Source organism: Rhinatrema bivittatum, chromosome 5 (genome assembly GCF_901001135.1).
Source record: "Rhinatrema bivittatum chromosome 5, aRhiBiv1.1, whole genome shotgun sequence".
NCBI classification, from domain to species: Eukaryota; Metazoa; Chordata; class Amphibia; order Gymnophiona; family Rhinatrematidae; genus Rhinatrema; species Rhinatrema bivittatum.
The window spans coordinates 121,409,043-121,435,792 of NC_042619.1; the positions used below are offsets into that span (position 1 = coordinate 121,409,043).

General features: G+C 46.7%; 1 protein-coding gene across 1 annotated transcript in view; it reads right to left on the bottom strand.

The window, feature by feature from the left end:
• Positions 1–26,750, bottom strand: part of FNDC3A (fibronectin type III domain containing 3A) — a 1,040,529-nt gene that overhangs the window by 163,018 nt on the left and 850,761 nt on the right. The window contains 2 exon segments of the mRNA XM_029602861.1: positions 16,050–16,333; positions 16,436–16,585. Of these exon segments, the coding sequence (XP_029458721.1) occupies positions 16,050–16,333; positions 16,436–16,585 (434 nt within the window).

Genomic DNA, 26,750 nt, shown 5'->3' on the forward strand with positions numbered 1-26,750 from the left:
AAAGAAAACTTTACCAAATCCATACTTGCCACCATCGAAACACAATACCAAAACAATACTTAGTACCACAAAAGTAAGAGTGAGTGAAAAGGACAGAGAGAACACACCTATAGAGTTTAGCAAGAAAGAGAAAAGAAAAAATAAATAAAACTGACGTCCTTTCTCTGACCGCTGGAGAACACAATAAAAAAGAAAATCAGAGAAAGCAAATGTTGCTTACCTGTAACAGGCGTTCTCACAGGACAGCAGGATGTTAGTCCTCACAAACGGGTGACATCACAGGATGGAGCCCTGTACGGAAAACTTTTCTGTCAAAGTTTCCACAAAGCTTTGACTGACACTGGCACACTGAGTGCACTGAGCATGCTCAGCCTGCAATTATCCCTGTGAGCCACAGGTGTCTCCCTCAGTCTCGTCTTATAGCTAAAAGCGCAAGCGAAACTAAAATAAATGTGAAAACGTATAGAGACCCAACTCCGCGGGGTGGCGGGTGGGTTTCGTGAGGACTAACATCCTGCTGTCCTGTGAGAACACCTGTTACAGATAAGCAACATTTGCTTTCTCACAGGACAGGCAGGATGGTAGTCCTCACAAATGGGCGAGTACCGAGCTGAAGATGCCCGAGAGTGCACCAAATGCACCCAAGACGCGCGAAGGGCACGATGACGTGGGTGGAGTTTGGAAAGGAGGGCATCCTGAAATCCTTAAAGGGTTGGTGGAAGGATGTTGGGTAGTTAACCCGAAAGGAATAGGAGTAGACGGACTGGCCAAACATGGAGCATGCCGGCTAGTCGTATGTAAGCAATAATGGGCTGCGAAGGTATGGAGAGAACTCCAAGTTGCAACCTGATAATGTGTGTACAAGCAGCAGCGGCCGAAGGGAAGCTATTAAGGCTGAGGTGGATGCAACAGAGTGTGGTTACACACAGTGTTGTAGTGAAATGCCTGCTGGTTGGTAGGAAAAGAGATAGAGACCGTCTATTAGGAGGAATAGGTCTGTCTACCAAGTGGAACTCGCAGCTTGGCTCTTGCCACAGAAGGAAAGAGTTAGGTGGAATTCCTATGGAATGTAGGCAAGCTAGGTAGAATGCAAGTGTAGCCTTTCTGTCCAAGAATGGAAAGAATTCTCTTGCTCTGGTGAGAGAGAGGTGTTGGAAAAAATGGGCAGAGTATATCCTGAGTAAGGTGAGATGCAACGTCTACCTTAAGAAAGATAGAAAGTTGAACACGTGAAAACCACTCAGTGACGGAGGAACGCAGGGTCAGATGAGTATGTAACTAGAAGTGTGTAACTCATTGACACTGCTGGCAGAAATGACATTTATGAGGGAAGAATTTCCCATGCCAAACTGTGAAATGAGAGGAATGGAAAGGCTCGAATGGAGAATGTATGAGACTTATAAGCATGAAATATATGTTCCATTCCATGACTAGTGAAAATAGAGGCGGCTTGATCAGTGGAAAATCCATGGTATGACTCAGAAGGGATGTACCGTAAATTGGGCATCCCCACTTCCAAACGATACACCAATTGGAACAGAGGTGTACGTATGTGGAGGATGTCTGTGGAGCAGAATCCGAGGGAGCAAGAGAAAGAGTGGTGTGGAAAAAGAAAAAAAGGGTAATACCCTTTTGTATGCGTCATGTAGTAAATCTTGCCATTTGGAATGGTAGGATTTATGGTGGAAGGTTTTGTGACGCTACCAGTACCTGAGAACATCAGTGAGTCTACGATTTGTGACTGACTGGTGAGAAGGTAGATTGGTTACTGGTGTGATAGATTGAGAAGTATGGGAAACATACTGGTCTCGGTCAGGGCGAGGGTTAGAGGAATAGTGAACCCTGTCCCGGTTCAACATTAGAAGAGTGCTGGCTATGAGAGGCAGCAGAAGAGATATATTTAAGAGGCCCTTGATGGAAGAAAGGCATCTATGGGAATGCATTGGAAACATGTGTAGGGAGTAGAATCTGTGCACCGTATGGTTCGATTCAGACGCAGAGGGCAAGTTCGGTTGACTTCAGTGTTAGAAGATTTTTCTCTTTACACATGTAGTCGGAGACCATTCGAGAGGATAGAAACCTACATGGAGAAGGTCTGCTAGTGTGTTCAGAAAATCTCTTAGATGAGTGGCCCGAGGATGCATGAAGTAAGCAAGGGCCAAGGATAGAGCTGCGCAGCTTCTCAGCAGAGCAGCTAAGGTAATGCGTGCTTTTGTGTTAGAAAGCACATTGTCCCTATGCTGTCTGTCTGTATGCACAAAGGTTTGTTGCAGAGGCAGTATTGGAAGGCATAAGGGTATAACTCATGACTACAAGCTTCAGGAAGTTTATGAGAAAACTGTGCCTGGAGTGGATAGACGCATATAGGGTTGGGAAGCTTTTAGGCCAAACTTTACAACCCTGAGTAAATGCGAGCATGAGCAGAATCAGACTAGGTTTTGGTTCTAGATCTGGAATATGGATGAGGGACAAAAGCGGTTGCACAGCTTAGACCCACTAATACAGGAATTTCACTGAATGTAACCCCAGAGTAGTTTTCTATGAGGAAAGTGCATAGTGAAAAAAACCCCATGGTCTGACAATGAAGAATTGAGGGCCTGAAGTAATAGAAGATGCACGCAGGGACATGTAAAAATTTATTAGAATGTCTGCGTGTATGCTGAGCAGGAAGGTCTTTATGACTGTGGTGACCAGAAGTGTTGTATAAGGGATTTAAGGCAGTGACAGTAATCCCAGATAGGAAATGTTTAGTGAGTTATGAAGAAGTTAGAGTTCCTTGCATGGACTGACTATGGTTGTGCAGTTGTCCATGCAAGGAAAAGAGTGAATGATGTTGCAGTCCGCAGAGAAACAACATTCACCAATAGTGATTCAATGAAATACTTCGGCTGCCAAAGCTGATGCCAGCGGCAGAGTTGTTGACTCACCATAAAGCACTTAGAAAGATTAGAGTAATGTACTTACTGAAATCTGGAACCATGGAAAAGCAAATGTTGCTTACCTGTTGCACGCCGTTGCTTACCTGTTGCACGCCGTTGGGTACTTTTGGTGCACGTTCGGACATCCTCAGCTCGGTACTCACCCATTTGTGAGGACAACCATCCTGCTTGTCCTGTGAGAAAGCAAATGTTGCTTACCTGATGTAACAGGTGTTCTCACAGGACAGCAGGATGTTAGTCCTCACAAATGGGTGACATCGAGGATGGAGCCCAACCACGGAAAACTTCTGTCAAAGTTTCTGGAACTTTGACTGGCTCCTACTGGGCATGCCCAGCACGGCACCAACCCTGCAGCCAGCAGGGGTCCCCCTTCAGTCTTGTTTCAAAGCTACAGGCAGTGCCGAAAAATAAAATAAGAAAAACGAACCCTACACCGCGGGTGGGTTTCGTGAGGACTAACATCCTGCTGTCCTGTGAGAACACCTGTTACATCAGGTAAGCAACATTTGCTTTCTCACAGGACAAGCAGGATGGTTGTCCTCACAAATGGGTGAGTACCGAGCTGAGGATGTCCGAACGTGCACCAAAAGTACCCAACGGCGTGCAACAGGCACAACAACTGGGGTGAAATTTGGTAAAGGACATCCGCACCCCACCGGGTAGGCGGAAGGGTGTTGGTACGTCATGTTGGAAAAAGGTTACGCAAGACAGATTGGCCGAAGATGGAATCCTGTCTTCCAGCTTTGTCCAAACAGTAGTGGGCTGCAAATGTATGGAGAGAACTCCAGGTAGCAGCCCTGCAGATTTCAGGAAGCGGCACCGATCGAAGGTGTGCTACTGAAGTCGCCATGGCCCTCACAGTGTGCTTTAACACGGTCTTGAAAAGGAATGCCAGCTTGCTGATAGCAGAAAGAGATACAGTCCGCCAACCAGGAGGAAAGAGCCTGCTTACCCACAGGTTGCTCTAATTTGTTAGGATGGAAAGAGACGAATAATTGAGTGCTCTTCCTGTGGGCAACTGTACGGTCTAGATAGAAAGCTAGAGCTCGTTTGCAGTCGAGGGTATGCAGAGTCTGTTCCCCGGAGTTGGAGTGGGGCCTGGGAAAGAAAATAGGCAGTATGATGGATTGATTAATATGAAACTCCGAAACTACCTTAGGTAAGAATTTAGGATGAGTGCGAAGTACCGCCCGGTCCTGCAGGAGTTTAGTGTAAGGCGGATAGGTAACTAGGGCCTGTAACTCACTAACCCTGCGAGCTGAAGTGATAGCAAAAGGAAAATCACTTTCCAAGAGAGATACTTAAGGTCACAGGAGTGAAGAGGTTCGAAGGGTGGTTTCATAAGGCGACCAAGAACCAGATTAAGGTCCCAAGATGGGGCCGGAGGACGTAAAGGTGGCTTCAAATGGAGCAAGCCTTTAAGAAAGCGTGTTACAAGGGGTTGTACTGAGATAGGAATACCCCCGATACCTTTATGGAAGGCGGCTACCGCACTGACATGCATTTTAATGGAAGAGGTCTTTAGACCTGATTCTGACAGATGCCAAAGATAGTCCAAAAATTTAGGAATTGGACAGGAAAGGGAATCAAGGGACTGAGAAGTGCACCATGATGTGTACCTTTTCCATTTATAGGAATAAGATTTTCTTGTGGAAGGCTTTCGTGAAGCGATGAGGACACGAGAAACTGAATCCGATAGGTTAAGTGGTTGAAGGACTAACCTATCAACATCCATGCCGTCAGGAACAAGGCTTGGAGATTGGGATGGAGGAGGCATCCGTCGTTTTGAGTGATCAGATGCGGGTCCTTTCCCAAGGGAATGTGTCTGCGGATGGAGAGATCCTGGAGTATGGGAAACCACACTTGGCGTGGCCAGTGAGGTGCTATCAGGATCATGGTTCCCTTGTCCTGACGTAGCTTCACAAGAGTCTTCAACAGAAGAGGAAGTGGAGGGAATGCATAAAGCAGACCGGTTGTCCACGGGAGGGAGAATGCATCCCTGGGCCGAGAGTGCTGATTCCGAATGAGGGAGCAGTAATTGGCCACTTTGTGGTTCTGAGGGGACGCAAAGAGGTCTATGTGGGGAGAACCCCATTTCTGGAAAAGAGAGGTCGCTACCAAGGGATTGAGTGACCACTTGTGCGGTTGGAAGACTCGGCTTAGCCGGTCTGCCAAGACATTTTCTACCCCCGGCAAGTAGGTGGCCCTGAGGTACATCGAACGGGAGAGGGCTTCTGCCCAAATCTGCGCAGTTTCCTGACAGAGAAGGAAGGAGCCTGTGCCTCCCTGCTTGTTGATATACCACATGGCCACCTGGTTGTCTGTCTGAATCAAGATTATGTGATTTGATAGGGAATCTTGAAAGGCTCTGAGAGCATATCGGATTGCTCGAAGCTCCAGGAAATTTATCTGGTGTTTGGCTTCCTCTGGAGACCAGAATCCTTGAGTTTGTAGACTGTTTACATGGGCTCCCCATCCGACGTTGGAAGCATCGGTGGTGAGAGTTATTTGTGGATCTGGTGGGTGAAAGGGCAAGCCCTGTAGGAGGTTGGACTGATTTTCCCACCAGGCAAGAGACAGACGGAACGCGTCGGTGACACGGACAATGGTCGACAGAGGCTGAGTGGCTTGGATCCATTGTGACTTCAGAGTCCATTGCATGACTCTCATGGCCAGAAGGGCCATTGAAGTCACATAAACTGAGGAGGCCATGTGTCCCAGCAGAATGAGGAACTGGCGAGCTGTAGCTGTGGGTTGAGACTGCAGCTGGCGAGCTAGGGACACAAGGGTTTGAACCCATTGATGAGGAAGGAAGGCTTTTGCCTGTAAGGTGTCCAAGTCTGCTCCAATGAAGGATAAGGTTTGAGATGGGATTAAGTAGGATTTCTCGTAGTTGACAAGAAATCCTAGAGAAATTAGAGTTCGAATTGTCAGGGTCAGGGAAGACCGAGCGATGTGCTGGGTTGTGGCCCTGATCAACCAATCGTCCAAGTAGGGGTAGACATGGACGCCTTCCTTCCTTAGGAACGCTGCCACCACTACGAGACATTTGATGAAAACTCACGGTGCGGATGCGAGACCAAATGGGAGCACTCGGCATTGATAGTGGTTTTGGCCTACTAGAAATCGGAGGTATTTGCGATGAGACTGAGTTATCGCAATGTGGGTATAAGCGTCTTTGAGGTCTAGAGAGCAGAGCCAGTCCTCTCTTTGCAGCAGAGGGAGAAGCGAGCCCAGGGTTACCATCTTGAACTTTTCTCTGTGAAGGTACTTGTTGAGGGCCCGTAGGTCCAGGATTGGTCGAAGTCCTCCTGACTTTTTTGGGATCAGAAAGTACCTGGAATAGAACCCTAGTCCTTGTTGCGAGAGAGGAACGGGTTCTATAGCGTTGGACTGGAGGAGAAGGGAAACTTCCTGTTCTAGGAGAACAGAGTGGTCAGTAAGCCTCCACGCTTGCAGAGGTGGAGAGTCCGCAGGAAGAATTAGGAAGTTTAGATGGTAACCCTGTGCAATTATTGCTAGCACCCATTGATCTGTGGTGATGTGATGCCACCTTTTTGTAAAGTGGCTCAGTCAACCTCCTACTGGTATGTTTGGTAGAGGGATTAGGCAGCTGCTCTCTAAGTGAAAGTCAAAACCCCGACGCAGGGCCTGGCTGCGGAGCTGTTGTGGGCTTTTGCTTTCGAGGTTGACGAGGCTGAGGCTTTTGATACGGCCTCGTTGACCTGCACTTGGTGTGTGGGAGATAATACTTCCGTGGATGGAAGTATTATCCCTTCTAAACAACCATTTAAGAAGGTTCCTTCTTAAATGGTTGTTTAGAAGGGAAGTCAGAAGGAATCGATGAGAGCTGTTTAAGGGTCTCGTGATGGTCCTTTAATTCAGCAACTATTTGGTGAATTTGTTCACCAAACAAATTATCCCCTAAACAGGGCAGGTCGGAGAGCCTGTCCTGAACCTCCGGGCGAAGGTCAGAAGACTTAAGCCAAGCCCAGCGCCTTGCTGAGATGGCTGTAGCAGACAGTCTAGTGGAAGCATCGAAGATGTCATAGGATGTTCTTATCTCATGCTTTCCAGCTTCAAATCCTTTAAGTATGAGGTTTTGAAGGTGTTGTTGGAATTGTTCTGGTAAGGTATCTGAAAATTCTTGTAGCTGCTTAAAAATGACCCTATTGTATTGGGTCATATACAGCTGGTAAGAAGCTATCCTGGAAATGAGCATGGCCCCTTGGTATACTTTCCTGCCTATACTATCTAAGAACTTGTTCTCCTTAGTAGGAGGTGTGGATGAGTATGGCTTTATTCTTTTAGCTTTCTTCTGAGCTGACTCTACCACGACAGAGTGGTGGTCTAGCTGAGGTTTTTGAAAGCCAGGTGCTGACTGTACAAGGTAAGTAGAGTCAGCTTTTTTGTTTACTGGGGCAACAGATCCAGGAGTTTCCCAATTCTTTTTGAGAAGGTCCAGAAAAAACCTGATGAATTGGAATGGAAGTGATGACTTTTGGGGCATCCAGAAATTGGAGTAACTCCATCATTTGGTGTCTGTCATCTTGCTCAGATTGAAGCTGAAAAGGGACTAATTCTGACATTTCCTTCACAAAGTTAGTGAAAGAGAGGTCCTCGGGGGGAGAACGCTTTCTGCTTTCAGCAGGAGAGGGTGGTGAAGGTAAATCATCGGTATCTGTAGAAGAATCATCACCCCAGGTGTCATAAGGGTCAGGTTGCTGACCTGTAGGACCAGGAGGGGGTTGGATACCTGAAGGTCCCGGTTGAGGCTCGGAGAAACCCAAAGGAATCGCCGGGGGCATCGAAAATACCCTTGGAGGCATCGGTGCCGGCATCGAAGGCATCGATGGAGCCAATGTGCATATCGCCCCGGAGGAATGTATCGGTGGCGATGGGCGACAAGGCATCGATGGAACTACTCCCGAAGGAGGAATTCGATACGGTGTTTCTGCACCCGATGAATTTGGCATCAGTGCTGTCGGTGACCCGGGTATCACCGGTGGAAGGGCGGTCATGAGCGCTTCCATCCGGGCGAGCAGCGGTGCCAGCTCTGCTGGAATCGGGTCGGTGACTGGTTCCACTCTCGGCGGCGGAGTCAGTGCTATAGGAGTCTGGAACCGTTGCATCGCTTTGTCGATGGCCTCCTGGACCAGCCGGTCCAGTTCTTCCCGGAGACCTGGGGTAACAATGCCCGGCTCCGGGAAAGAGGGAGGCTGAGGCTGAGCTGGAGGGACCACCGTCACCGGTGGAATCGCGGCTCCCAAACCCCGATGGGGTGAGGGTTGCCTCAATGTCTCAGAAAGAGAAGTGGACGGTGCCGCTTCTGATCGAGACTTCTTCGGTGGAGGCTCGGACGGTACCGAGGTCGATGACTTCGATTCCTCGACGGTCCGAGACTTGCGATGTCGATGACGATGCTTTTCCCTCCGATCCCCACGATCCTCGGGGGAAGGGATGGGAGTCGATGGCCGTGGAGATGACGATGGCAGACGGTCACCGGGAGGTTGCCGACGATGGAAGGACTTCGACGGTGCCGGTTCCGAGGACGTCGATGCGATGGACGGCGTCGGAGTGTGAGCATGGAATAGGAGTCCCATCTTCTCCATTCTGGCTTTGCGACCTTTTGGTGTCATAAGAGCACATTTGGTGCAAGTCAGGACATCATGCTCACTCCCTAAACATAATACACAGACTCTATGAGGGTCTGTGATAGACATGGGGCGCGTACAATCTGGGCACCGACGGAACCCCGATGCCATGGCCATTGAGCAAAAATTTAGCCATGGGACGGTCGACGGCCAGCAGGCCGTAAGGGCCGAACTCGACGGTAATCGGTGAAAAACGGCAAAAAACTTACCGAAGTACCGCAGGCTAAATTTAGATAGAGGGGGGACCCCTGTGGGGCGAATTTTACTTCAAAGAAGTTCGAGAAGAAATTCCTGTCAGGAATGTGGTAAGAGCTCCTTAACCGCGTGGCTACTGCTGCACGGAACAAAGAAGACTGAAGGGGGACCCCTGCTGGCTGCAGGGTTGGTGCCGTGCTGGGCATGCCCAGTAGGGGCCAGTCAAAGTTCCAGAAACTTTGACAGAAGTTTTCCGTGGTTGGGCTCCATCCTCGATGTCATCCATTTGTGAGGACAACCATCCTGCTTGTCCTGTGAGAACGAGAGTTACCATTTTACCTGTGACTTCTGAAGGAAGTTGGTACTTCTGAGGTCCAGGATGTGCGGAGAGTAACTACTTTCTGTTGAAAGAAAGAATAGTGTAATTAAAACTCCCCGACCCCCCTCCCTTCCCCCCTATGCGCTTCGTAGCGCTTGGGGGAGCGTACTGGGACTTTGGTTCAAGGTGGGGTGGCCGCTCTGATATCCGGCCAGATGGGAGACCGGGGGGTGTCCCAGTGGAGAGGCTGAAGTAATCTGGATATCATGTAAGCTCCCACAGGAGTGTGAGCAGTAAAGTCGTACCCGCATTTCTGTGTGCTGTACAAGGCGACACTAAGACCTGACGTCAGGCTTCAAGGTGGACTTGTACTTGAGGCAATATTTGCTGAAGCTCATGTTTAGCAGATCAGCGAACGCACCTGAACCTTGGTTTTGAAGCAGGAACCAGAGGACAGAGCATTAATCAGAACAGAGCCTCATTGCTGGAAGGGGAGGAAGCCCTGACGCAATCCCAAAGAAATGATAGAGGGGTTTCTCTTGGTATTGTGGCTAACATAGCTAGCATAGCGATATGTGACATTAATACAGTTCTTGAAAGGCACATGACCCAGAACTTTTCGAACCATGTGGTCCGAATTAGAGAACACATCTCAAAGGGAATGCCGCAGAAGCGGGTACTTACCATCCGCCGTGGATCGCCGCAGGATGAGCCGGTGAAGATTGCTGGCTCCGTCGATCCCCAAAGTCCTCGAGGGGTAGGCCGTGGATGTAAACGTCCGCCTCACTCTGAAACCTGGTATGGTGGCATAGGTACAGAGGAGACAGGCCAGGCGTGATTGGCATTTCGACTGCTATTGAAAACAGAGGGCCAGAATCCCGCACCACTTGACGGTGGGGCACGCCGGGAACAGGGGAGCCGATTAATGAGCTCATGATCCCCTCCCTCATCGCAGCAGCTCGATGTGTCGTGACGCCAATGCAGAATCCGTCGGACCTCAATCCGGTGTTTCTGGATCACCCAGGGCTGCCAAAACTGTACTGATCAGTGCTGATGGCAGTGGTGATGTTGCTCTGCCCGGGCATTGTCCAGCATCAAGAAGGATAGCACCGATGTGCTGGATGGCGTCAGCGGCGGACGATCACTGTGTTGGCGACAATGGGTGCCACAGTGCTCGGCCCGGTCTTTCCCCAGCGCCGAGATAGAAGCCCTCTCTGTCCTGGATGGCGATCAATGACAGATTGTCAGCATGCCTGCTCTGCTAATAAGGGGCTTGAAAAAGAACCCAAAGCGTGGAGCATTGTATGCAGGCAAGGGCATTATGTGGCGGTGCTATGTTGGTATTGACGGTATCGATGGCAGCTGAAGCGGCCTCGAGGGCATCGTCAAAATTGGATATGAAAAAACATCGATGACTCGGCCAGAGTAATGATGCCAGTGATGGAGCACTGACAGCATTGGCATAGGTATCTATGGGAACGATGTGGCATCGAATAGTCGAGAAAAACATCGTCATTATCGAAAAGAGATACTGGCATCGACGGAGTTGGTGACCGCATCGATAGGAACGTCGAAGACACCGATGGGAACGACGTGGGTGTCGAGGGCATCGATGTATGGCGCCGACGTCCTCAGTGGCATAGCCACGGGCATCGACAGTATGGCCACAGACCTTGACGATATCGATTGGACTGACTCGGGTAGCAAATGTGTGCGTGGAATCGGCGCCACGGACAGGGCTGTCTATGGCACCGACCTGGGCACCGATGGAATCGATGTTGGCATGGACCCCATGGATGGAAGAAACACTGACATCGATGGATCCATTTTGGCATCGATGCCCATCGATGGAATCGACCTGGCATCGATGTCCATTGATGGAAACCACCTGGCATTGATGGAAACCATCTGGCATCGATGTCCATCGATGGAATGGGCCCTGGCATCGATGTCCATCGATGGAATGGGCCCTGGCATCGATGTCCATTGATGGAATCGACCTGGCATCGATGCCCATCGCTGGAAAGGTTCTGAACCTCGATGGAAAGGCTCTGGACATCGACGGCATCCATAATTTAAGGGATGGCATCGAGGAAAGTAACCCTGGCATCGACTGAGTGTCCTGGGCAATGCTGGCATCAACCCGAGTATGGATGGCAGCAACGAGACAAGGTGTGCGTCGAGGGCATTCACCCGGGTAAGGCAGCACCACAGGAGCCCAAGGAAAAAACAGCGCGAAGGAGTAAAAAACCTGGCAGCACTGATAAAAACGATGCAGGGAGGATGGCATCAGAGTACCACGGGGGAGGGGTACTGATGGAACCTAAAAATCCAGGGCGGTCTGAGGAGGGGTACCTATGGTAGCGATGGGGCATAGACTGCGCGAGGGTACCGGGGAACAAAGGACACGAAACTAAAGGGGCCCTGGCGGCAACGGAGACCGTTGAAGTCCCTGTCCCACTGGCGCTAATAACCAAGCAGAGTGTCACAGAGAGACACTCCAGGCTATGTGTAGCTAACTGAAAAAATAGGGAAAGGGAAGGCCTCAGTCGGTTAGCAGGCCAGAAAGTGACAGGAACCGACCGAAAAAATAAGTCAAAGTACTCACCGAGCGTCGTAAAAAGGTTAGCGGAGGGAGACCCGTACAGGGAAAAGTGTCTGTTGAAGTAAAAAGTAAAGTGTTTCCATGAGGAAAAAAGTTAAAATTTCCTCACAGAGCTCCAACCGCTATGTTTACTGCAGAGTGGAAAAAAGAAGACTGAGGGAGACACCTGTGGCTCACAGGGTTAATTGCAGGCTGAGCATGCTCAGTGCACTCAGTGTGCCAGTGTCAGTCAAAGCTTTGTGGAAACTTTGACAGAAAAGTTTTCCGTATAGGGCTCCATCCTGTGATGTCACCCATTTGTGAGGACTACCATCCTGCTTGTCCTGTGAAAAAGCACCGACCCAAATAAAGCTAATACTCAAAAGTATGCATATCCACCCAAGTCAACAACGGTAAAGATAGAAGGAAAAAGAAGGTTAGGAGACAGATCCATATAGAAAAGAAGAACCAAAGGTAGCCACTTCTGCATATACTGTATATACATAATCAAGCACAAACTCCTATACAATCCAAGTCAATGATAGGATTCTTCATAAAGCCATTAATGAGAAACAGCAGAAATATTTAGCAATATGGCTGGCATAAATACTAGAAGCAAATCATGAAAAATAAAATCAGCTCTACACATTACAGAATGTTCTATCTCCCCATCTGATTGTTCTGAAGAAAAGAACCCTAACTTCTTCCTTTAGCCATGATGGCACCGTCTTCTGGGGGAAACTTCTGAACACTCAGGCTCTGCAAGAGAAGAGGGCCCTTTCTTGGACTTAGATTTTCCAATCAGTTGATCCGCAACCTTTTTGCATTGTTCCAGCTCAGCAAGGCAAATGGGAAGCTCCAATATCTTATTCCTTTGTCCCTCAGCATGGAGGTCAGGGGCTGAAAACATTTCCTTCTTTCCAGAATATACTGAGACAGGTCTTGAAATATCTTTTTGCCTTTGAATTACAAACTTTCTTTACCTCGGGAGAAACTAAGCAGGGCTTGTTTATCCTCAAAACAGTGTACACATGCAACAATGAACCTTGGATAGTTGCAGGTTCCATCATGGGATTTCCCAATCCTATGTTCATAAGAACATAAGAAATTGCCATGCTGGGTCAGACCAAGGGTCCATCAAACCCAGCATCCTGTTTCCAACAGAGGCCAAACCAGGCCACAAGAACCTGGCAATTACCCAAACACCAAAAGATCCCGTGCTACTGATGCGATTAAAAGCAGTGGCTATTCCCTAAGTCAACTTGATTAATAGCAGTTAATGGACTTCTCTCCTCCAAGAACTTATCCAAACCTTTTTTGAACCCAGCTACACTAACTGCACTAACCATATCCTCTGGCAACAAATTCCAGAGCTTAATTGTGCATTCTCTTGTCAACAGGATGCTCTCTAAAGCTAGGGACACAGGTCTGGAAAATAACATTAAGCAAGTTAGCAATATCTTTATTGTTATCCAACCAAGGGTCTCCAAGACCTCTAATATTATTCCTCCATTGGAATTTTCAAGATCATCTTGGCATTCTTTAAACTACTTCATATGCCTATAAAAATCTGCTGTTGAATCAATCTGCTCCTCATCTGAATTTCATTCTGAGATACCCTCTCTTTTAATCCTTTGACTTCATCTTTAAGGTCATTTATAGCATTACTGACATCTGATTGAAGCGCTTAATTTCCCTGACAAGGTCAGAAATAACTGACATCACATTTCAGAGTGGGATCCAATAGAGTCTTGCCCTCAAAGACATCAGGGAACACTTAAGTATTATCCATTGAGCCTCTAGGAGCTCTGTTACACTTGGCAAGAGCAGCAGCATATGAAGGTTTCTGCTCCATCATCCATTAAGCAGCCTTCTTAATCCCAGCCTTCTAGCACCCCTAGTCTCAGGAATGGTGCCCCAGACTTGTATGCACATAAACAGTGGGGAAAAATTAAGCAAAGAACTAGAAAGAATCATTTTTCAGGCAGTAGAGAGAAAGAATCACAGTCACTAGCCCAGGAAATCACACAAGTTTCATAATGACTCAGAGCACAACTCACAGGCAGGTAATCAGATCCAAGGATGGAAGGAAGTAACCCCGAAAAGACCACAGTGCTAGACTAGAACCCACCAAGCTTCAAAGCCTCACAGGTTGCAGGCTTATATGGGGTAGTTGAAAACCTCCTGCAGCAAAACATTTTTCATCGATGCAGAAGACTATCCATGCATAACTTCTACTAAGCATTTAACTCATGTTTGTGCTGTTCCCCAGTCACTGTACCTCCCTCTAACAGAGAAAAGCAACAAAAGTTGCTTTGGAACTCACCAGTAGCAGCCCAAACCAGCTGTGGCCCTTCTCTAAACTATCTGTGTTTGCAGCATGCTGCCTTTTTGCAGTGGACTACAGCAGTGGCCTCCAGGTTTCAGGCCCAGCTCTATCTGCTGCACACTCCTGATGTTCTAGCAGCAGGATCAATTATTTCAGCATGATAGATTGCTTCTGCTGTATCCAGGACAGGGAGAAAATTCATGGGATACCAACCAAGAAGGTACTCAAAGACAGGTAAACAAGGTAGCGATTCATCTCAAGAGGCAGCAAAGAAGAAAATTAAGCAGCCTTCTTAATCCCAGCCTTCTAGCACCCCTGGTCTAATCTCCTTTTTTAAAGTTATATACTACTGTAGTAGTTTTACTTAATGTCCTCCCTTCAATGATTAGGTCAAATTTGATTGAATTATTTCTTAGTGGCTCCACCAGAGTAAACCCTAGCATCAGGTCATGCATTCCACTGAGGACTAGATCTAAATAAACTGCTCCTCTCATCAGTTCTAGGAATAGATGCTCTATGATGCAGACATTTATGGCATCTAGAAACTTAACCTCTATAGCATGTCCTGATGAGATTGGAGTATTGCAAAGAAATTGCACCATTTGTAACTAATGTGCTGCTACTTTTAACTGAAGCATGGTGTACTGGAAGTGTTTTTACCCCCCCGATGTTGTTCATTAGCCTTGTTTATTTTAGGTGGGGGAATTGAAAAAAAAGCTTTAGATTCCTTGGCCTTTCTCATAGCCACTCCACCACAAAATCATGAGGTAATTGAACTTTTTGGAGTGTCCTGGACATTATCGTATGCTGTATTTTATATCTATGTTCTTAGCTGCAAGTAGTACCAATAACAATTTTCCATATTTTGGTCTTGAGGCCTTGCAATGCCTTATGCACCGGAACTATTTGTTTCTGTGGTTGAATAAACTTCAACATCCCTTGCTCATTAGTTTATTCGAGTTCAACGGGTATATTCTCTGAAATTGTTTGTAAAAAGACAGGATATGTCAATGTACTCAGGAGGAATATTACTCCTCTGAGCTCTGGGGAAGAATCCAGTAATAATTCAAAGGATTGCTCTATAGAATGGATGGACTCCAATATATCCAAGCGCTCTGAATCCGCATAGCCTGGTATTATAACTGGAGAATCCATTGATAAAAGACTTCTGCTTAGATACAGGAGATGAAGATATTTTCTGGGAAGGAAATTTCTGATCAGATGCAATTGAAGATTGAGATGATATCTGTAATGTTAACTTCTGTAGACAGATTTGAAGTAGAAAGCTAGATGGATCAGACATTTTGCAACCAAATCCTTCCACATCGCTGAAGGAAGGCTTCAGGTAAGAAGTAATATCATTGCCAGAGCAGCTTACCCTGAAAAGGCATTTGATTCAGGAACTAAAACAGGTGGTGATGCTTTGCATAGTCTCATATTGCTATTTTTTCTTAGTGTCATCTTTCTTCCATGTTGATTTCCTTGGCACCGATGACATGCTTTCTTTTGGCACCATAGGTCTCTGCTTAATCCTAACCCAAACTTTCTCTTTCTAAAAATAACATGTATTTTAATTTCATATTACTGTATTTTATGGCTCTTGGAGACATCTTCCCCCATGGGCTGCATTTGTCAAAACATGATGCAGACTTAAGCATTTGAGACAGAGCTTATGGAGGCCCTGGCTACCCATCTTGTGATGGCATTTTTGACAACTTAAAATGGGCTCTTATCCATTCAGAAATTTTTCTGATATAATGGGAAGAAAATGAAAAATGATAGATTTTTTTTCTTTCTTGGGAAGGAAAGACAGGTGAAAAATATTTAAAAGTAAAGAACAGTCAACAATCTCAAAATTGTTCAAAAATCGCAGCAACAAAATTTAGAGAGTACTGAAATTTCTCATCACAGCGCTATCACAGACAAAACAATCTGAAACGCTGGAGCAAGTACACAGACATTAATATCTCAGGGATATATTTCATTCTTTGAAAATAATATAGCTTCCTTATACATTTGAATATCATACCTGTATGTTGTATCTGGCTGCAAATTTTCTATAATGTAGCCTGAAATGTTCCCAACTGATAGAAACTGTTTTTCACCATAGTCTATGCTGTAGCCAATGATTTCTGAACCATGGTCACATGGCTTTTCCCACTGAATGGCAAGGCATGTTGAAGGGGAGTATTGTGGATGTTCCACTTCCTCTTCCTTCATGCCCCAAAGGCAAGTTACAGCAGCAGGTACTGAGGCTGGAGTCATACATGCAACAATTTCACTAAAAGAACCTACACCTGCAACATTCACTGCCTGCAAAAGATAAAACAGAGAATAAACCAGTATACAACTTAAACATTTTCTTTCTTGCATAACTGGAACTGTAGCACTACAAATTTATTTCTCTTTACTTGCCTGTACCCTACAATAATAGACAGTTGCTGGTGACAGTCCTTTAATTTCATGTGAGAATCCAGGCCCACAGTAACAGATCTGCATGCATCCTTCAACTCCTCCCCATTCCAATCGATATTCTGTGATCTCTGCTCCGTTATTAGCTGACCCCTATGAAGTTGATGGAAAACAGATTGGTTTACAAAAAACTATGTGAATACTTTTATGAAATACTGTATGACGATATAGCAAATGTTGCTTACCTGTAACAGGTGTTCTCACAGGACAGCAGGATGTTAGTCCTCACATATGGGTGACATCATCAGGATGGAGCCCAATCACAGAAAACTTCTGTCAAAGTTTCCAGAACTTTGACTGGCCCCTACTGGGCATGCCCAGCATTGCACTAACCCTGCAGCCAGCAGGGGTCCCCCTTCAGTCTTATTTGATAGCTACAGGCAGTGCCGAAAAATAAAATAACAAAACGTTACGAACCCAACACCGCGGGGCGGGTTTCGTGAGGACTAACATCCTGCTGTCCTGTGAGAACACCTGTTACAGGTAAGCAACATTTGCTTTCTCACAGGACAAGCAGGATGGTAGTCCTCACATATGGGTGAGTACCGAGCTGAGGATGCCGGAACATGCACCAAATGTACCCAACGGCATGCAACAGGCACAACAACTGGGGTGGAATTTGGTAGAGGGCATCCTGAATTCCACTGGGCAGGCGGAAGGGTGTTGGTACGTCACGTTGGAAACAGGTTACGCAGGACAGATTGGCTGAAGATGGAATCTTGTCTTCCGGCTTTGTCCAAACAATAGTGGGCTGCGAAAGTGTGGAGAGAGCTCCAGGTGGCAGCCCTGCAAATGTCAGGAAGCGGCACCGATCGTAGGTGTGCTACTGAAGTCGCCATGGCCCTCACAGAGTGTGCTTTAACACGGTCTTGGAAAGGAATGCCTGCTTGCTGATAGCAAAAAGATATGCAGTCCGCCAACCAGGAGGAGAGAATCTGCTTACCCACAGATTGCCCTAATTTGTTGGGATGGAAAGAGACGAATAACTGAGTGCTCTTCCTGTGGGCAACTGTACGGTCTAGGTAGAACGCTAGAGCCCGTTTTACAGTCAAGGGTATGCAGAGCCTGTTCCCCTGGGTTGGAGTGGGGCCTGGGAAAGAAGATAGGTAGTATGATAGATTGATTAATGTGAAACTCTGAAACTACCTTAGGCAAAAATTTAGGGTGAGTGCAGAGTACCACCCGGTCCCGCAGGAGTTTAGTGTAAGGCGGATAGGTAACTAGGGCCTGTAACTCACTAACTCTGCGAGCTGAAGTGACAGCCAAAAGGAAAATCACTTTCCATGTGAGATATTTTAGCTCACAGGAGTGAAGAGGTTCGAATGGTGGTTTCATGAGCCGCCCGAGAACCAGATTAAGGTCCCAAGAAGGGGCCGGAGGACGTAAAGGTGGCTTGATATGGAGCAAGCCTTTAAGAAAACGTATTACGAGGGGTTGTACCGATATAGGGACATCCCCGACACCTTTATGGAAGGCGGCTACCGCACTGACATGCATTCTGATGGAAGAGGTCTTTAGACCTGATTCCAATAAATGCCAGAGATAGTCCAAAAACCTTGGGATTGGATAGGAAAAGGGATCAAGGGACTGTGAAGAACACCATGAGGTATAACCTTTCCATTTATAGGAATAAGACTTTCTTGTGGAAGGCTTCCATGAAGCAATCAGGACATGAGAAACTGAATCTGAAAGGTTAAGTGGTTGAAGGATTAACCTTTCAACATCCATGCCGTCAGGGACAAGGCCTGAAGATTGGGATGGCGTAGACATCCGTTGTTCTGAGTGATCAGAAGCGGGTGCGTTCCCAAGGGAATGTGCCTGCGGATGGAGAGATCCTGGAGTATGGGAAACCACACTTGGCGTGGCCAGTGAGGTGCTATCAGGATCATGGTTCCCTTGTCCTGACGGAGCTTCACGAGAGTCTTCGAGAGAAGAGGAAGTGGAGGGAATGCATAAAGCAGACCGGTTGCCCACGAGAGGGAGAATGCATCTCTGGGCTGAGAGTGTTTGCTGCGAATGAGGGAGCTCGAAGCTCCAGGAAATTTATCTGGTGTTTGGCTTCCTCTGGAGACCAAGATCCTTGTGTCTGTACATTGTTCACATGAGCTCCCCAGCCGAGGTTGGAAGCATCGGTGGTGAGAATGAATTGAGGATCTGGTAGGTGAAAAGGCAGTCCCTGGAGGAGATTGTTCTGATCTTTCCACCAGGCGAGGGACAGACAGAGTGCGTCGGTGATGTGGACAATGGTTGACAGAGGCTGAGTCGCTTGAAGCCATTGTGACCTCAGAGTCCAATGTATGACTCTCATGGCCAGGCAGGCCATTGGTGTGAGATGGACTGAGGACGCCATGTGTCCGAGAAGGACAAGGAATTGCCGAGCTGTTGCTGTATACTGAGACTGCAACTGGTGAGCGAGAGACACGAGGGTTTGCACTCGTTGCTGAGGTAGAAAGGCTTTTGCCTGTAAGGTGTCCAAGTGTGCCCCAATGAACGACAAGGTTTGTGATGGGACTAAATAGGATTTCTCGTAATTGACGAGAAATCCTAGAGAAATTAGAGTGTGTAGGGTCAAATCCAGGGACGATCGAGCGGCTTGCTGGGTTGGGGCCCTGATTAACCAGTTGTCTAAATAGGGGTAGACGTGAACACTTTCTTTCCTGAGAAAGGCTGCGACAACTACGAGACATTTGGTAAAGACTCGTGGTGCCGATGCTAGGCCGAATGGAAGCACCCGGTATTGATAGTGCCTTGGGCCTACTAAAAACCGGAGGTATTTGCGATGAGCTGGAGATATCGCAATGTGGGTGTATGCGTCCTGGAGGTCCAGAGAGCAGAGCCAGTCTCCTCTTTGTAGAAGAGGTAGAAGCGAGCCCAAGGTTACCATCCTGAACTTTTCCCGCTGGAGGTACTTGTGAGGACACGTAGGTCCAGGATTGGACGAAGCCCCCCGGATTTTTTGGGGATCAAAAAGTACCGGGAATAGAACCCTAGGCCTTGTTGCGAAAGAGGGACGGGTTCTATTGCTCTTAACTGGAGAAGAAGGGAAACCTCCTGCTCCAGAAGGACAGAGTGGTCGGTTACTCTCCACGCTTGTAGAGGTGGGGAGTCCGGTGGAAGAGCAAGAAAGTTCAGGTGGTAACCCTGGGCAATGATTGCTAGCACCCATTGGTCAGTTGTGATTGATTTCCACATTCCATGAAAATGGCATAATCGACCTCCCACTGGTATGCCTGGCAGAGGGATCAGGCTGCTGCTCTCCAAGTGAAAGTCAAAAACCTGAAGCAGGCCCCGGCTGGGGAGGTGCTTGTGGCTTTTGCTTCCGGGGCTGGCGAGGCTCATATTTTTGATAAGGCCTCGTAGCTCGGGACCTTGTTGGTGGAGGATAGTACTTCCTTGGGCGGAAGAATGACTTCTTGAAGGGCTGTCTAGAAGGGAAGCCAGAAGGTATCGATGAGAGCTGTTTGAGAGTCTCATGATGGTGTTTAACTCAACCACTATTTGCTGAATCTGTTCACCGAATAGATTATCTCCTATACATGGCAGGTTAGAGAGCCTGACTTGTACTTCTGGGTGAAGGTCAGAAGACTTGAGCCAGGCCCATCGTCTTGCCGAAATGGCAGTTGCAGACACTCTAGTGGAGGTGTCGAAGATATCATAAGCTGTTCTTAACTCATGCTTTCCTGCCATAAACCCCTTGTTGACAAGGGTTTGAAGATGTTCTTGGAATTGGTCAGGCAGGGTTTCAGAAAAGTCCTGTATTTGCTTGAAATTGACCCTATTGTATTGGGTCATATACAGCTGGTAAGAAGCAATTCTGGAGATGAGCATGGCCCCTTGGAACACTCGTCAACCAATATTGTCTAGGAACTTGTGTTCCTTGACCGGAGGGGTAGAGGAGTGTGGTTTCGTCCTTTTTGCTTTCTTTTGAGCTGATTGTACCACAACTGAGTGGTGGTCAAGCTGAGATTTTTGAAAGCCAGGGGCTGACTGTACCAGATAAGTAATGTCAGCCTTTCTGTGTACTGGGGCAATGGATCTAGGGTTTTCCCAGTTCTTTTTGAGGAGGTCAAGAATAACTTGATGAATGGGAATAGAAGTGATCACTTTAGGGGCATCCAGGAATTGGAGAAGCTCCATCATCTGGTGCCTATCATCTTGCTCTGTCTGAAGCTGAAATGGGACCAATTCTGACATTTCCTTCACAAAATTAATGAAAGAGAGGTCCTCTGGAGGAGAACGCTTTCTACTTTCAGTAGGAGAAGGAGGTGAAGGTAAATCATCAGTGTCTGTGGAAGTATCATCACCCCAGGTGTCATAAGGATCAGCAGGCTGACCTGTAGGACGAGAAGGGGGTTGGATACCTGAAGGGCCCGGCTGAGGCTCCAAAAAAATCGAAGGAATCACCAAGGGCACCATGGATGCCCTGGGGGGCATCAGTGCCGGCATCGAAGGCATCGATGGCGCCGATGTGCCTATCGCTCCCGATGAATGAATCGGTGGCGAGGGACGACATGGCATCGATGGCTGAGGCAATACCCCCGAAGGAGGAATGCGAAACGGTGTTTCTCCTCCCGATGAAGGTGTCATCGGGGAGCGCATCGGAGCCATTGGAGACCCGGGAATCACCGGTGGAAGGGCAGTCATGAGCGCCTCCATCTGGGATAGCAGCGGTGCCAGCGCTGCTGGAATCGGGTCGGTGACCGGTTCCACTCTCAGTGCCGGTGGAACCTGGAATCGTTGCATCACCTTGTCGATGGCCTCCTGGACCAGCCGGTCCAGTTATTCCCAGAGACCTGGGGCAATCAGCTCCGGCTCCATGACTGAAGAGGGAGGCTGAGGCACAGTCGGAGGGACCACCTTTACAGGCGGAATCGCGACTCCCAAACCCCGATCGGGTGATGGTGGCCTCAATGTCCCGGTCGCAGGAGTGGTCGGTGCCGTTCCTGGACGGGGCTTCTTCGATGGTGGCTTGGACGGTGGCGAGGTCGATGATTTCACTCCCTCGACGGTCCGAGACTTACGATGCCGATGTTTCTCCCTTCGATCCCCTCGATCTTGAGGGGGAGAAACGGGAGTCGATGGCCGTGAAGACGTCGATGGCGGGCGGTCACTGGACGGTTGTCGATGGTGGTGTGACTTCGACGGTGCCAGTTCCGATGAAGTCGATGCGATGGATGGCGTCGGGGTTTGAGCACGAAAAGAAGTCCCATCTTCTCCATTCTGGCTTTATGACCTTTTGGTGTCATAAGGGCACATTTGGTGCAAGTCAGTATATCATGCTCACGGCCTAAACACATTACACAGACTCCATGAGGGTCTGTGATAGACATGGTGTGAGTACAGTCCGGGCACTGACGAAACCCCGACGCCATGGCCATAGAAAAAATCGAGACGCAGTATGGTCGACAGCCAGTAGGCCACGAGGGCCAAACTAGACGGTAATCGACGAAAAACGGTGAAAAGCTTACCGGAGTACCACGGCCTGAGAAAAGTTAGAGGAGGGACCCCTGTGGGGCAAAATAATTTTAATTAAGTCCGTGAGGAAAATTCCTGCGCGGAAAAAAGAAGACTGAAGGGGAACCCCTGCTGGCTGCAGGGTTAGTGCCATGCTGGGCATGCCCAGTAGGGGCCAGTCAAAGTTCTGGAAACTTTGACAGAAGTTTTCTGTGATTGGGCTCCATCCTGATGATGTTACCCATATGTGAGGACTACCATCCTGCTTGTCCTGTGAGAACCTATTTTATAGAATTCTAACATACAAAGGGGTTAACATCTTCGCTAATATTAACAACAAAATTGAAAAGCCATATAAAGGCTAAGCTCATAAATAAGCTTCAGGAAACAAACAAATAGCAAATGTTGCTTACCTATGTAACAGGTGTTCTCACAGGACAGCAATGTTAGTCCTCACAAATGGGTGACATCGAGGATGGAGCCCAACCAGGGAAAACTTCTGTCAAAGTTTCTGGAACTTTGACTGGCCCCTACTGGGCATGCCCAGCACGGCACTAACCCTGCAGCCAGCAGGGGTCCTCCTTCAGTCTTGTTTCAAAGCTACAGGCAGTGCCGAAAAATAAAATAAGAAAACGAACCCAACACCGCGGGGTGGCGGGCAGGTTTCGTGAGGACTAACATCCTGCTGTCCTGTGAGAACACCTGTTACATCAGGTAAGCAACATTTGCTTTCTCACAGGACAAGCAGGATGGCTGTCCTCACAAATGGGTGAGTACCGAGCTGAGGATGTCCGAACGTGCACCAAAAGTACCCAACGACGTGCAACAGGCACAACAACTGGGGTGGAATTTGGTAGAGGACATCCGCACCCCACCGGGTAGGCGGAAGGGTGTTGGTACGTCATGTTGTAAAAAGGTTACGCAAGACAGATTGGCCGAAGATGGAATCCTGTCTTCCAGCTTTGTTCAAACAGTAGTGGGCTGCAAATGTATGGAGAGAACTCCAGGTAGCAGTCTTGCAGATGTCAGGAAGCGGCACCGATTGAAGGTGAGCTACTGAAGTCGCCATGGCCCTCACTGAGTGTGCCTTAACACGGTCTTGAAAGGGAATGCCTGCTTGCTGATAGCAGAAAGAGATGCAGTCCGCCAACCAGGAGGACAGAGCCTGCTTACCCACGGGTTGCTCTAACTTGTTAGGATGGAAAGAGACAAATAATTGAGTACTCTTTCTGTGGGCAATTGTACGGTCTAGATAGAAAGCTAGAGCACGTTTACAGTCGAGGGTATGCATAGTCTGTTCCCCAGAGTTGGAGTAGGGCCTGGGAAAGAAAATAGGTAGTATGATGGATTGATTAATATGAAACTCTGAAACTACCTTAGGTAAGAATTTAGGGTGAGTGCGGAGTACCGCCCGGTCCTGCAGGAGTTTAGTGTAAGGCGGGTAGGTAACTAGGGCCTGCAACTCACTAACCCTGCGAGCTGAAGTGATAGCCAAAAGGAAAATCACTTTCCATGTGAGATATTTAAGGTCACAGGAGTGAAGAGGTTCGAAGGGTGGTTTCATAAGGCGACCAAGAACCAGATTAAGGTCCCAAGATGGGGCCGGAGGACGTAAAGGTGGCTTCAAATGGAGCAAGCCTTTAAGAAAGCGTGTTACAAGGGGTTGAACTGAAATAGGGACACCCCCGATACCTTTATGGAAGGCGGCTACAGCACTGACATGCATTCTAATGGAAGAGGTCTTTAGACCTGATTCTGACAAATGCCAAAGATAGTCCAAAAATGTAGGAATTGGACAGGAAAGGGGATCAAGGGACTGAGAAGTGCACCATGATGTGTACCTTTTCCATTTATAGGAGTAAGATTTTCTTGTGGAAGGCTTTCGTGAAGCGATGAGGACACGAGAAACTGAATCCGATAAGTTAAGTGGTTGAAGGACTAACCTTTCAACATCCATGCCGTCAGGGATAAGGCTTGGAGATTGGGATGGAGGAGGCATCCGTCGTTTTGAGTGATCAGATGCGGGTCCTTTCCCAAGGGAATGCGCCTGCGGATGGAGAGATCCTGGAGTATGGGAAACCACACTTGGCGTGGCCAGTGAGGTGCGAACAGGATCATGGTTCCCTTGTCCTGACGTAGCTTCACAAGAGTCTTCGACAGAAGAGGAAGTGGAGGGAATGCATAAAGCAGACCTGTTGACCACGGGAGGGAGAATGCATCCCTGGGCCGAGAATACTGAGTCCGAATGAGAGAGCAGTAATTGGCCACTTTGTAGTTCTGAGGGGACGCAAAGAGGTCTATGTGTGGATAACCCCATTGTTGGAAAAGAGACGTCCCTACCAAGGGATTGAGTGACCACTCGTGTGGTTGGAAGACACGGCTTAGCCGGTCTGCCAAGACATTTTCTACCCCCGGCAAGTAGGTGGCCCTGAGGTACATCGAACGGGAGAGGGCTTCTGCCCAAATCTGCGCAGTTTCCTGACAGAGAAGGAAGGAGCCTGTGCCTCCCTGCTTGTTGGTGTACCACATGGCCACCTGATTGTCCGTCTGAATCAAGATTACGTGATGTGATAAGCAATCTTGAAAAGCCCGGAGAGCGTATCGGATTGACCGAAGCTCCAGGAAATTTATCTGGTGTTTGGCTTCCTCTAGAGACCAGAATCCTTATTTATTTATTTATTTATTTATTTATTTATTTATTTATTTAAAAGTGTTTGTATATCGTCTTTACAAACAGTGTTTAATCAAAACGGTTTACATAACTAAATAAAAAACAAATGTAAATAAAGATTTAAATTTAAAAGAACATAAAGATTATCAAATTATAAAAGCTCAAAATTACAAAAATATATAATAAAAATAAAAATCTAAAACAATGAATAGTTTACATAAAAAATAAATCAATATATAATAATGTTGTGCCCTGTGTGATGGAGAAGTAGTTATGTTATTTAGTGTGTGATATATGGAAAGCAGATTGAAATAAATGTGTTTTTAGGGATTTTTTGAAGTGTTTGGAGTTGGATATGGATCTTAAAGAGTCTGGTAATGCATTCCATAAGATTGGTCCAATGACAGAGAATGATCTTTTTCTGGTGATGTCAAGACGGGCCTGTCGTGGTGATGGGATGTCTAAGAGGTTTTAATCCAGTGATCTTAGATGTCTGGTGGGTTTGTAAATCCGGAGAATGGAACATAAGGTAATTGAATTAGGAGTGTAGATGAGAGAGTGTATAATGGACAGGATCTTGAATTGTATTCTGTATTTAATTGGTAACCAATGTAATGATTGAAGTATCGGAGTGATGTGATTTTTTATGGAAGAGTTTGTTAAGATACGTGCTGCTGCGTTTTGGATCAGTTGAAGTGGGTGAAGTGTGTTATCTGGGAGACCTATATAAAGAGAATTACAGTAGTCAAGCCCAGAAAAGATGAGTGATTGAAGTATAGTCCGAAAATCGTGAAAGAAAAGTAGAGGACGAAGCCGTTTCAAGAGTTGAAGCTTATAAAATGAATTTCTGGTAATTATGGATATGTGTTGTTTTAATGAAAGATATGAATTAATGGTTATACCTAAATTTTTTGCAGATTTGGAGATGGGGATAGTGATACTTTTATCATACTATTACCATTCACAACTGTCATATTTATTCATTTGATTACCTATGTACCGTTTCATTTTTCACTTGCTATTCTAATGTATCAATAGGCTGAAATGTAAATATTGTGCTGTTCAATTTCTCCCCTTCCATCCCAAGTTTATTTTCCTTGTTTTTTGTAACTTTCCCTCTCCCTTTTTCTGATTCACTGTATTTAAAGTTCAAGGTTCTTATTGAAAATATTGTTTTTTACGTTACGTTATGCTTTACACTCCTTGTTATTTGTAAACCGGGTTGATGTGATGCCTATCATGAAACTCGGTATAACAAAAACAATAAATAAATAAATAAATAAATAAATAAATAAATACTAATTGAGGGGGGGGGGAACTATGGATGAATCTGTAATTGATGAGAGGTGGACTATTTCTGTTTTTTTTTTTTATTTAGTTTTAGTCTATTGTGAGAGAGCCATGTGTCAATAGTCGTGAGGTATAAAGATACTAAGGATAATGTGTGAGTCCAAGAGGTGTTGTATGGTACCATAAACTGTATGTCATCGGCGTAGATTTTGAATTGTATGTTTAGTGAGGCTAAGATGCGGCAAAGAAGTAGTAGATAGATGTTGAAGAGAATAGGGGATAGAGAAGAACCTTGTGGAACACCCGACGCAATAGAGTATGGTTCAGAAGAATGATTGTTTATATTGACTTGTTGAATGCGATCAGACAAAAATGAAATAAACCATTGTAATACAGCACCCGAAATACCTATAGATTTGAGAATGGAGATGAGAATTTGGTGATCAACAGTATCAAAAGCCGCGGAAATATCTAAGAAAACAATGATGTGATCTGTGTAAGAATCAAAAGCCCGAAATATAGTGTCAAATGAAGTCAACAGAAGAGTTTCAGTGGAGTGACCCTTGCGAAATCCATGTTGGTTTGTGTGTAGTATGTCATTTTCTGACAGATAATTTGATAATTGAGATAACACTACTGATTCAATCAGCTTAGCTAGGGATGTTAATGTAGCAATGGGTCTGAAATTGTTAAGATCAAAATCATCCTTTGATTTATTTTTTAAAATTGGGAGTATGGAGGTTTTTTTGAGGGAAGATGGAAAGAAGCCATTTTCTAGAGATTGATTTACTAATAGTGCTAAAAAATTGCTAGCGTGAGGACCTAAGGCTTTGAAAAAGGTAC